The 13,188-nt window shown below is 47.6% G+C and overlaps 1 protein-coding gene across 3 annotated transcripts in view; it reads right to left on the reverse strand.

Annotated features, from left to right (window-relative positions):
- The window catches only part of DNM3 (dynamin 3), a 169,819-nt gene that overhangs the window by 678 nt on the left and 155,953 nt on the right, over positions 1-13,188 (reverse strand). For 2 of the 3 annotated variants that reach the window (XM_066192054.1, XM_066192053.1), the window contains one exon: positions 840-4,752. The exons of the other annotated variant lie outside the window; for it this stretch is intronic. In XM_066192054.1, coding sequence (XP_066048151.1) covers positions 4,683-4,752 — 70 coding nt within the window. In that variant the 3' untranslated portion in view covers positions 840-4,682. Of the gene's footprint in view, positions 1-839; positions 4,753-13,188 lie in introns of those variants that run through there. 3 annotated transcript variants of the gene reach the window in all.

Raw genomic sequence — 13,188 nt, forward strand, 5'->3', positions numbered from 1 at the left:
CGAAGTTTTTGGAGAGCCCCGTGGCAGTGAGGGCCCAGAGCAAAGAGCAGCTGCTCCTCCCGGTACCCAGCACCGAGCACTCAGGTCTGCCCGGCCAACATTCCTGGAACCAGGCTCATCCAGGGCTACACCTCGTGCTCCAGCCAGAGGGGACACGGGCAACACTGCTGTCCCCTCAGGGGAGTGCACAGACCGCCTCAGCCACAGCCATTAAAGACCACTAAAGAAATCTCCACATGTTACAGGATACAGCGGGGATGTTCCTGCTGGGCTCATCCCACCTTCTGCTCCCTCTTTTCCCAAAACCTAAGGACCCACTGTGGCGCTCCCACAGGAAGCTGTTGTGCTCTTTGTGTCCTGCAGACCATCTCCGAGCACTGATTGCAGCTGCTTGACTCATCCTGATCTGCGGGAGGAACTGAGCAATCAGGACATCTGCACATTCGTACACAACCTTTCGGGGGAAATCCCTTTTAGGCACATTTGAACTGCAGCTCCTGCTTTGGAGGGCTCAGTCTGGCCTTCTGCTCAGCTCTGAAACTCCTCTAAACGTGCTTTCCTCAGCAATGAAGTGCATCCCAGGTACTGCTTGTAAAACATTCATCCGTTCCCCAGCAAAATATCTCTGCAGCACTCCAAGCCCCTTGCAGGAACAGGCTGAATGCTTCCCAATGGGCTCCATCTCCCCTTTAATGACATCTCCAGTGATCTCAGCACAGCAGCACCTCCAATAAATCCTCCCTGCAGTCCCCACCGAGGCAGCGTGGAATGCTGAGATGATGGTGTAAGAGACAGAAGACACCACTCATACACATCCAGAAAGTAATAATAAAAGCCCATCAAGAATTACGGTTTATTTCAGGTTCAGAAATGCAGCATAACATTTTTACAGCAGGTGTATGTGATGCTCAGCAATGACCAGGGTTTCAGGAATCCACTCGCTGTGCCCAAAGGTCAACACCAGGAACCATTTACAGATTACGAAACCAAAGGCAGATGTTTTGGCTCACATGAAGCAGGGCATTAACATACAGAGCACCAAAAAAAAAAAAAAATCAGAAAGGAATTAAGCGTTTGCTTCTTACAAAAAAGAAGTCATGGTTTACCCCGTCCTGGAAAAGTAAAGAGACAGCAGTAAAGGAAACAGCCGGCAAGGCGGGACAAATCATAGATCAAGCAAGAGTGGAGGACTGTCTGGACGGGAGGAGCCATCGGCATCAGCTCGCCTGCAGACAAAGCAAGAGGAAAGACAGGCAGAGTAACATTCATTTACACAAGGGAGCTGTTCTGCACCAGCCCGGGAGCAGGGGCAGCGCCACAGCAGGAGGAGCTGTGCCAGGAGTGCACCAGGAGGCTCCCTGGTGGCACAGGGACAAAGCAGGTCTGCTCTCAATTCAGGAGGTTTGGACTATTTTAAGACAGAAGGACAGAACTAGTCAGGAATCTCAATGGGCTGTACACATCATGGCTAGTGGAGCTGTCTGGAACAGAGAGGATAATATTTTCTATGTTATACTTGAACACGGAATGCCATAACCTATAATGTATCTTCTTTAATATAATAAATAATCTACTTTTAGGAGGCTTACTCAGAAAGTGCAGCAAGATCAGCAATAAAATAAACACACATTAACTATGTACATAAGCCTTTTGCTGAACATACAATCTTTTCAACCCTAGCACAAGGTCCCTTGAGATCCAAGGCCGAGAGCTGTTCACGCGCAAGCTCTTCAGCTGTGGTCTGCCGCGGCGGGGTGAGGTGGAAAGGTTCTCTAGGCAGAGATCCAGGCTCAGCCTAAATGCAGTATTAGATGAGCACCCTCCTGAAACTTAGCAACTACACCACCCAGATCTTTACGTACCTCACGTAAGATCAGAAACACCGGTGTTGCTTCATTATTGCTCCACTACGCCCTGGCAATGGGAGCTGCGCCAGAGGGAATCAGAGGAAGGCAGAGCGACCTGCGCTTCTCAGACACAGAGCTCAGACTTGGCTCATCCCGCCTAAGTGGGTCTGCAGAGGTGCTCAGTCCCTCTGGCAGACCCACAGGGTGCCTGCCCTGCTTTCCTTCGGGCATGGAGTGTGTTGCTGCCAAGGCTGCTCCGCCGAGAACAAGGGACAGGACGGACGGGGACTCGCCAGCATCAGGAGTGTGTGGGACAAACAAACCCATTCTGAGCACTCTGCAGCAGGAGGAAGTGGCCAAGGCTGGAGGACAGTACTTACTCAATTGGATGTGGCAATTTCTTGGGAAGCATTTAAGTGTTTTCCCTAGAAACAATTCCACGTGGTTTGTTCTCACAAGCACATACGCAAGGAGTGGTGAAATCATCAAACCCTGGATCCGTGCTCACGGTTATTTATTAACCTGCACACATCAAACTGTTGCATTTAGAGCACAGGCCCCTATTTAGATGAGATCTGAATGAGGATGCAGAGGAAGGAGGGCTGTGCAGCTGTGTCCTGCACCCTCAGCATCAAGCATAGAACCAGATGGTGCTGACACCTCACTGCCTCCTCCTCCTCCTCCTCTTTTGGGGAAATCCACTCCTGAGAGCGTTATTTACAATTCAGGATTACTATTGAAAAATAATTTCTTGGGGGCAGAGTAAAGGACAGTGCTCAATTGTGCCACCTACTTCCTTATGCTTGGCAGAAACAGTCATTAAAGTAAATTAGGAAGTCTCAAGTAGAGAGCATTTAAAAGGACGTTTTTAGGCCAGGATCTGTGTCATGTAATTGAGGCTCCTGACTTACCAGCACTGCCCTCGTGTCCCATGCAGCCACACTGGCCTGAATCACCTCCTGGAGGGGATGCTCTTCCCACAGAACAACGGACAACTAAGCCGAGTCCTTGGAGTATGGTGGGATAAACCCAGACTTGCAGTAACCTAGAATGGGTTGGGTTGGAAGGGACCTTGGAGCTTAACTTGTTCCAAGCCCCCAGCCATGAGCAGGGACATCTTCCACTCAACCAGGTTGCTGAAAGACCCCATCCCACCTGGTCTTTATCACCAAGTGAGTATCAGAATTTGGTATTCTGATATCAGAAGTGATACCAGTGGTCTCTGTGGCTCAGCCATTAAACCTGGCTTTTCATCAGCAGGCAGCTGCCAGTCAGTAACAGAGCTCTGATAAATCCTGCTCAGATACACAGGAGTGCTGGCGGGGCAACAATATGGGCTCCTGTGGCTATTTACAAAAATATATCCAACAGATGCAGCACAGGTTACAGCAGAGAGCACTAAACAGTGGAAAGCTGTGTAGAAGACAAGAAGAATCATCAAAATATGTTGTTTTTTTGTAGTAAAAAATGATATGACTGTGGTTGCATTTGTAACCTTTTCTTTTCCTTGAAAGCTGATTCTGTGCACTTGGCATTGGAGATGTGGACCTGTTCCCCAAACAAACACCAGCCACTTCAGCAGTCTGCTGAGATCACCAAGATGCCAGCGCTCTGACAAACTCCATCTTCACCGTGCATCAGATGTGACCTCCAGACTCCCCAGGCGTGTGTCACAGGCATGGGGCTGACAGGAAATTAAAGTTAAGCTAACATACAAATCATGATGCTTTCCCAAGCTCGTCTCTCTTCTGCAAGCTGAAACATGATTTGCTGCACTGGTGAGCATAGCTAATCAGCAGCCTGGGAATTAACAGGCTAAATCCCCATTTGTTGTGGCTCTTTAATTGGATTCTTCCTAACCATGGGGCTACAGCTTACTGGAGCCCTACGAGCAGTCTCAATAAATATATTTATTAGACTAATTGTACTGGGGGCTTTTGAAACCACCAATTGCTTTGCCTAGGGATCTGTAACCATAATTGTAATAGCAGCAATTCATATTTTCTGAAGGAACAAGGCCAAATTCCTCTCTAGTTTCATTCTGTTAACTCAGTCAGTTCTAAGCTTTAAGGGTGACACTGACCCTAAGTGTTTAAAGTGAAGTAATGCAGTTAAGACAAAAGGTTTTTATAATGCATTAATTCATAACGTGCAAAACAAGAGGCAGAGAGGACCTCTGCAAGTGAGCAGCTGCTAAAATAATCCAGGATGCATTCCTTCTCACCAACCTAACCAACCTGGCATTGCAGCTGCCAGGATGGAAATGAAGCCAAACGTGCCTTGTCCCACGCACACCCTGCTTTTTTAACAACATTCCTTAAAACCAAATTTCAGATAAGGAGAATTTATAGGAGAAGCAAGGCTCTTGCAAGAGAGACTTGGAAGTGTGGGGCCTTCAGAAGAGCTTGGTAAGAAACCACATGGCTTTTCTTTGCCCAGTTTAGCCATTACAAGAGAAAATGGAAAACCTGGAAGGTCCAAATAAAAGCAAGATTCCCTTCAGGTAAGATCAAATCAACACATGCACAAACACGCACAGAGTCAAGCTCTCCGTTTGCTGTAGAGGACTGTGAGCACAGTTGTCTGGGTGGAGATAATGCGTCAGTAAGTTAGCTAACATCAGTTATTGCAGAAGGAAAAGTCAAGGCAGCACAGACCTTCCCCAAACATTGAAGACCTCAATAAACACTGCAGAATGGACAAAGTATATCAGTAAAATTGGTTACTTGCCTATAGATGTCCATACATGCGACTATACATTGGTTATTGTGACGGTTACCAAGCAATTTGTTTCCACATATTTGGTTAACAACGAATGACATGCCAGAAATCCTTTTAGTCTAACAGGGATGAATCTAACGGACGGATTACAGTGGGCCGAGTAGGTGAAGGGGGTGGTCTTCGACTGGAGAGAGAGAGAGAAGAAACAGTAAGCACAAACACTGAGCACAAACACTGAAACCTGGCTGCTGTTACACGGACATGCACGTGCTCATGCACACGACAATCCTACTGCCACGTACGCTGAAGCAAGACACCCCTGAGCATCCACAGGAAGGAAGGAGGAAATGGGTTTGCCGTTTCTGCCATGCTTCACCATCTCACCCATCACTGTGCACAGCCTGGGGGTTCTGCACACACACACCATTACCTTCTGGAGCCACGCAAACCAGCAGGGGAGGATTGTTATTCCCTGGTTTTAGGGGTCAGTCCCAGCCTGGACAGTCATAGAGCAGGCACATTTCAGAGCAGGCAACAAGGCTGGGGAAAACGGCCTGCGGCAACTTCAGGGACACTTTTCAGAGACAGGAAAATCTGCAGCTTCCTGCATAGCTGGGCAATCTGTAGCCCTATCAATGTGCCTGAATCTGAGGCACATTTTGAGGCTTTATAGCAATTTTGAAAACGCCAGTCGTGGCCAGGGCTCCTGGATTCATTAATTTACCACTAATGCACTTTTATATCAACTTCAGGAAGTGCTACAGAGTCACAGAGTTTTTTGGGAAGACTTAAGTGCCTTCGTTCAATTTCCCTGTGTACTGCAAAATGCCTGCATTTTAATTTGGACTGTGTCATTTTCTGATAAGAGACTCCAGAGCGAGAGTTAGCAGCAGTGTGATCTCCAAGCACATTCTACCTGCAGTCCTGGATGGCACTTACCCCTTCCTCCTTTCATCCAAGGATAACACCCCAACTCTGCTGGAGCTGCGGACAGAGTCCCTCTGGTAGCTACGTAATACTTTACCTTTCTGTGTGCAGCAAGGTCCACCTCAGGGCTGTGTGGAGGTAATTCCATCAGCTTAGTTACAAAGAGTATTTTGTTGATGCTCCATTCCACCTGGGCCTGCCAAGCCAGGCCCATGCAGAGTCTGAGCTGACAATCGCCTGCACCAGCTCACACAGTCCTGCCTGGCACTGCTGAGTGCTGCATAAACGGCCCAAGACGCTGTTCCTGCCGGCCAGCCTGCTCCCTTAACCAGCTGTGCAGCACCCTCCTGCAGTGCTCTCTTGCTGCATCCATCTCAACCCATGTCTTCCACAGGTGGTTTTGCTCCCTTTCTTAAGCAGGAAATACCACGTACTCTCTCTCTGTTCCTTAACCCAGCCCAGATAACCAGGAGAGCTCATGGCTGCACCCAGGCTCTGAGCAAGGTGGGAGCTGAGGTTGGTTCCCATCAGCTGCAGCAGAGTTCATTAATAATTTTTAATAATAAATTAGTATTTTGCCCCAACAAACTGTGCAGCCCTTCCTAACCCATCCTCCACCTGTGCAAGTAGGGACAGTTGTGGCTCTGAAGAAGATTACAGAGGAAATGTGTCCCATTCTGCTAAAGCAGAACCGAAGATGAAAAGAATGTAACAATGTGTTAATCTTCTTTGAACTGCAACAAAATATGTGAGACAAATTAACACTTGACAAAAAAAAACCAAAAACCAAACCTCGTTTGGCTCAAAGTGCATCTTGTGCGACAATATTCTCTTTTGGTGAAGAAACGAGAATTTTAATCCCTACCATGCAACCAATAGAAAATATGCCAACTAAAGCATTCAAGTAAATCAACAAGCTAAAAAAAATAGGCAAAATATAATTTCTTCATGGTGTATTTTTCTTACAGGAAAAATGTTACTGTGTTAACTATTGTTTCTTGTGTTGCTCCAGTGTAGGTCTTCTGGACCCATTTCCAAAATTCGTAGTTTCATAAAGAACCACTTCTAAGGCTCTGCATTTCTGCTGGGTTGCATTAAATTATTCCTTTGTTGAAATGCCTCACATTGCATTGTTTAGCGCTTACTGAAAACATTGTATCATATGTATACAATTTACAAACAAGGGAAAATGCATACAGCTGTCTTCATATCAAATTTAAAAGATACAAGCCCAAACATGCACTTTAATACCAGGTTAAATGCAGCCCACTGGATTCAAATAATGCAATTTAGCCAAATCGCTATTTAACACAGCGGGATCAGAAACTGGAGAGCACAGCGGGAGGATTTCCTGGATATAATCAGTCAAAGCAAACCTGAACCAAAATCAGGCCCAAGCCCTGTTTCCTCCTCGAACCGGAGCTGTTACCGCACACTGACAGCTATGCTGAACTTCCATTCAAGCCCAGTGCAGACCTGAACAGAAAAACTCCCCATCAGCTCTTTCCCACTGCAGAGTACCAAGTGCTTCGAGGAGAAGCTGATACCCCCCAAGGGGATGCTCTGATGAGGAGCTGCTGCCAGCCCGCCCATCCTTCTGTCCCTGTGCCCTGCAGACAGGCGTGCTCAGCGAGGGGATGCTCCAGCCGCGCTCTGTCCCAGCCGTGGCTATCCCACGGGTGTCACGGATGCTCTGACACAAACACCTGCGTGCGTTTTCCCGTGGCCATGGGCAGAGCCCTCCTTAGCCCCAGCCCCTCACGGGTGCTGACTGCCTCCCCTGCACTTCTAGCTCCTCAACCTTCCACACCACGACTGCGGGAGCAGGACCTCCAGCGGAGAGCACAGGTGCCTTCCAGAGGAGCGGCGATGTCCGGGAATGGCAGCACTTGGGCAAAGAGCTGCAGCAGCACCATTTCCCTGCAGCCCTGCTGCTGAGAGTCTCCTGCGATATCGGCAGCTCCCTGTCCCAGCAGGGGAGGAAGGGGGACCGTGCTCCTGAGGCCCCGGGCAGAGCACAGGGGCTTCAGCTGGGGGAACAGCCCTCTCCTTCCTCGGCCGTTGGCACACGGGATCAACAGGCACGAGCTGGAGCTCAAATCCCGGTGGAGGAAAGGACAAGCCCTGAAATTGCCTGTCCGAGATTTCCCTGTCAAGGTGACAAGTCGCTCTGTGACCATTTCTACACTGGGAGCAGCCTTCAGACCTTTTTCCACCCCCTAACAGGAATCTCCACCCCAAAAAAACAAAGAGGAGAGGGCCAAGCCCCGTGTCTCTTGCCTCACGCCGGCTCCTTTACACCGCAGCAGCGGCCGAGAGCCCACGGAGCGCTGCAGGAGCCTGGGCCACCTTGAGACAACAAAGCCGGCGACCATCTCCGGGGCAGCCGCACCGAACACAGCGCCGAGGCAGCCAAGCTGGGCTCGGCACCAGGGCGGCCCGAGCGAAGGCGCCCCCCGGGCGCTGCCAGCCCCGAGGGAGCGGCACTGCGGAGCGGCAGGGGGAGCTCCAGCCCGCCCGCGGCCCGGCCGGGGGGAAACCGGGAAAAACAACCTCCCCCGCAGCCCTGCTCCGCGCTAGCTGCCGTGGCACTGAGGAAATATGTGACTAAGGCCGATTCAATGTTTAGTCTGAGGCCAGCGGATGAGAGCGGCGCAGACGGCGAGGGCCGGGGCTCTCCCCGCGGTCCCGCAGCCCGGGCGGCGCTCGGCGAGCGGAACCGAGAGGCGGCTCCTGCTTCGGACAAAGCTCCTCCGAGAAACCCCTTTGCTTATTGTCGCCAGCGGTTCAGCTGCGTTTTCGCCTTTTGGGGCAGTCCCGCTGCCTGGCCCGTTTAACTCACTCTGTTGTCTTTGGGGTTGTTGTTATTTGTTTTGCTGCCTTTTTTTTTTTTTTTTTTTTAAAAAAAAAAAAGGAAACTATTTGTAAAAGTTAGTGCTAAAGGGGCAGGAGATCATAGGTCCCCCCGGGGTTGAGTAAACGAGTCTGCAAAAAGAATCACTTCTTCTAACTAGCACATATTAAGCAGACATAAAGAATTTACCAATGAAAATTGTGGACTAAGTATGTATTTAATAACTCCCTGATGTTGGTGCAGAGACTCCTCCTTTGAAGAGCTCAGTGGGGTTTTGAACAGAGGGGAGCGCTTATCCCCGTGCAAAAACTTTTTTAAAAAGGAAAAGTTTTTAGATTTATTTTTAACCTAAGCAGCATCCCCACCCCCACCTCCGTTTCCAGTTTTAAAAGAACTCCTAAAAGCTTTAGCTAGGCAAATGCAAAGCGAAAGAAACTAAATAAAGCAAGTCTAGACTTAAAATTCTATCAGAAACATATGGGAGTTCTTCGAGCCTTTGCCTTTTGAGACGTCCTATCGCTCCCCACACGGAGTGCACAGAATGTGCTTTCAGTAAAGCATGGCTGTAATTACCACGGGAGGCTCCGCTCGAAGATGGCTTCTCACAGCACAGCCAGGGGACTTTGAAATAAAAGGCTTTCATTTCCACTTATATTTGACATTCTTGCTTGCTTGTGACCACCAGAGAACACTTGTGGAAGGCATGCACAGAACTCTATTTTATGATACATCCTGTAGATCTGAAGCTGTGAACAGAAGCCCATTATTCTCTCCCTTTTCCATCATCTTGGTTTCCCTAGAACCCAGCCCTCTCGGAGTGCCCTGATACGTGACATCGTCCTTGTAGAGTTTAACAAGAAAATACTTCAAATCTCTAAGCAGCTTTAAGACTGACTGCAGGCAGTTTTGGTTTAGGTGACAGAACAAACCTGGATGTGAGGCGTACAGTGAGAGAATAAACAGTGACTTACTGCAGGTGAGGAATAAATCTGGTTTCCTGTTTGGGTGATTATTTAGAGAACTAAGTAGCTTGGTCTTGAGAAAGTTATAATGCTTTATTTTTATGCTGTTTCTCTGGTTTTCTCTGTTTTAGTAAAATCCCGAGAGACCCACACTCTCTGTTCTTACTGGTTCTTGTATCAACCTAACTTTTATATGGCATCTCTCGACTTCCATCAGCCTCAGGACAATCCAAACCAGAAATGAAACTACTGTACCCATCTTGCTTGAAAAACAGAGGCAAGACGCAGTTTGCAGACCTAGTTTATCGGTCTTCACTCTGTGCATACTTAAACTCTGTCCTACAGCAGATGCAGCACAGCTACTGCAGAGTCTTCCAAACATCAGCTCAGGAGCAAGGATCTGGAGTGGAAGTGGGAAGGCCAAAGGGAGGGGAGGCACTTGATCCTAGTGACACAGGTCATAACAAAGCAGGAAAAGCAGAAAAAGATGGTGACATTAGGAGGAGGAAAGCAGGAATCATGGACAGGGATCAGGAGGAGACGGCGACTGCGGGGGAAATGAGAAACCGCACCAAGTGGTGATGAAAGGAAAAAGGAGCTGGGGAATATCTGCCTGAGATGGTTCCTTATCCCAGTGTAATGGTCCAAGAGAGTGAAAATTGCTCAGATTTGTTTCTGTACTGGAAAATGTCATTTTGTTCAACACAGAATGTCTGCAGTAAGCGTTGCGCACAGGACCACTGGCATCAGGCAAGTGAAGAAGGGAAGCCCTCAGGCACAGAGCACAGCTTTTGAGGGTGGCTGGCAGTTGGAAGCAGTTCTCCAGCTGAACTCAGGCTCTACAAATGCACAGAGGGCGTGCTCAGACTGAACTGCCAGGGACTGCCTCGGCTGTCTCTACAGCTGAACCCCAAAACTGCAAATGACCCTGCTGCACAGTGCTCCCTCGGTGGAAGCAATTTTTGTTCCGCATAAGCAAGTTAAGGTTATTAGATTATGCTGTTTTATCAGATATCTATTTCTTTTAAGAGAAAGAAACAAACAAGAAAAGAGTGAATGGGAAGAATGCATCCTTCCACTGGCCACCACTCCACTGCAGCAGTATAAATCTCCATTAATTCAAAGGCTTACATGGTTTGAAAGCACTAGGGTTAGTGAGGTTCCACTGTGTGTGATTTAACTTAATACAGATACTCCTTTCAGAGGCAAAGTGGTCCAAAATACGATGTTCCAGCAGAGTAATTTATTATCTACAATTCAAGTTACGTTTTCTATATGACCATAATAAATTAACGTCCATCACACACACATACAAATGTATTGTATGTTTATGTGAACACTGCATTTTCAAATTAGTCATTTTAGGGAATTAATGTGTCATATGAAAAGCTCAGCTTGAATAAACACAAAATTAATTCAACCGAGCGACTGAGACAGACTATTATTCTTTAGAAACTGTGTGTTCTTGTTTGCCCTTCAGCAGGGAACATGTCAAGTAAGCAAGTGTGCAGTTCATCTGTGGAATACTGTCCCACCCTTTCAGAAACCCTAGGTTAGGATGGTCCAGAGGGTCACAACTGGCCATGAAGAAGAGAAAGTTAGGAGTGCTGAGTGGGAACGTTCAGAATGCTGTTCTGTGCATGGAAGATGACGACAGAAGGGCCACAAAATCAGCAAGAAGAACATGTGATCTTTTCACAGTAGCTCAGGAGCTGTGCGCTGGGCTGTATGTAGCGGCACTGTTTGCCAGCAGTGTGAATCACATACCCTACTTCTGAACACATCTCTCTTCTTCCTTCCTACTCAGCTTTGACCTTCCTCCGCCTTGTTGCCTCTCTCCTCTTTACTTACCTTGGTGCAAGAAGGAGAGCAAATGTCCTGGTTGTCACCTCCAGCTGGAGTGGCACCTCTTCTTGTCCATGATGCCAACTAATGGGATTACCACTGCTGTTAATGGAGCCATGGAGTGCCCTCATTCACTACTGATCCAATACAGCTCGCAGGGGACAGGAGAGTTTCAAGACAGCCTTTCAAGATGCCTGCAGGTGCAGGAAGTTCAAATCATCACTGTTTCTCTCTGTTTACTCTCAGGTGTTTTCTCCTCTAGCATAAGGCAGCCTAGAAATGCACTGCTATTTGCCCACTCCTTCAGACAGGGCAGGAATTCCCTGCTCAACACGGTCACTCTAATCCTGCAATGCCATCACAGCAACTCTTATTAAAACTACTCCATTGTGAAATGAAATAATTTCTTGGGACAAAACACATCTTCAGGTTCCTGCACTTCTGTCAAACAACTGCTATTGCTTGACTCTACTGCCTTCTGCTAAATACTACTTTCTCTTGAGAGAGAAAATGCTAAGGAAGAAAAAAAAGAACTAAAACCAAACCAAACTCAATTTTTCGTTGAAATTCATTCAGTGCATCAGCTGACACTCCTACTATGTTTGAGGACTGCGCTTGCAATATCATCTCTATTCCAGAATCACTTCCTTCTGTGCTTTTCAGGTTCCTTGTTTTTCTGTCTTCCCCTCTCTTGCATCTCTCTTACTTACCCTTCCCCATCACATAGGTCTGCTCTACACTACGAGTAATGAAAAGTTATTTCACTGCCAGATCCTCTTTGCTGAACTTTTAAAGTGACTTGCAACAGTCCCAATGGAACGTCACTTTGTTTCAAAACAATCTTCTGTAGAATAAGGCAGGATCAAGTAGCTCAGGAACAATACTCAAGATGATTACAGCTACCTGAGATGCAGTAGATAGATCAAACCTCAACCCTGGGGAGAATAAGTAGTTCTTCAGATACTTTTGTTCAACTGCCATAGTGAACTGCCCATCAGAAAATTCCATGGCCACTGAAGGCATGGACAGCCTGCCTCTGGCTGATGAAGGGAGATGCTGAGAGAAGTTAAGAGTCAGTGGCAGCAGACATGGTACCCAGGCTGTAATGTCTGGCATCCCATGAGCTTTGTTTTCCTTGATCTCCGGGACGGTCATCTGGGGGAGAGGAATATAAAGGAAGGCAGTAACCAAATCCTACTGCCAGTCTAAAAGAGAGCCACCCTTTTAGGGGCAGCCATTGCTGAAGCTCCTGGAGCAGAAGCGAAGACTCCTGTATCTCTCATGGCATTACAGCTCAGGCAGCTGAAGAATCAGTTCAGTGCAAATACCATTCCAAATTTCTCCGAAGATCAGTACTGCAGAATTACAATGAAACTGCCAGGCCTGCTGTATTGTGACATTTTACATGTTTTTATAACCTGCTGGGACCTGCTTTCTGGCCAAGCCCTCTAATACTTACCCTCATGCACAATGCTCCTTCTTTCAGTGCTTCTGTTGTCCCTATTCATTACAGGGGGGTTGGACTAGATGACCTTCAAAGGTCCCTTTCAAACCAAACAATTCTGTGATTCTATTCTTTGATTCTATTCCATGACCAAAGTTGCAAGATGAGCCCAAGTTTGCACCTGGCAGTGTGACTTGCCCCGAGCAGCGGAGCTCCTGTTTCGGATGGGTGTCACAGCCACTGCCACCAGGCTGCTGTTAAGAAAGATTGCTTTCTATGGCTTGAAAACTGTCTGAAAAACTCTGAAAGACCGAAATGAAAGGTGACAGATTTACAAAGGTGGCAGGGAAAGGATAAGTTGGAAAGAAACCAAGACAAGATGGTGAGAAGGAAAGGAATACATGGGGAAGGGAGACAAATGTACCAGACAGGAAACCAAGTGAAAGGAGGAGGTGAAAGAGGAAGCAAACAGGATAGTCAAGAAAGGGACAGAGAGGGAAAGGCTGAGAAAAAAGGGAAAATAGTGAAAAAGGACCCAGTGGAGGAGGGGAAAATGCAGAACTTCTTTCCAAGAGATAAGAGAAAATA

The sequence above is a fragment of the Chamaea fasciata genome, unplaced genomic scaffold (genome assembly GCF_029207755.1).
Source record: "Chamaea fasciata isolate MVZ Bird 193981 ecotype frontalis unplaced genomic scaffold, bChaFas1.0.hap1 SCAF_10, whole genome shotgun sequence".
NCBI classification, from domain to species: Eukaryota; Metazoa; Chordata; class Aves; order Passeriformes; family Sylviidae; genus Chamaea; species Chamaea fasciata.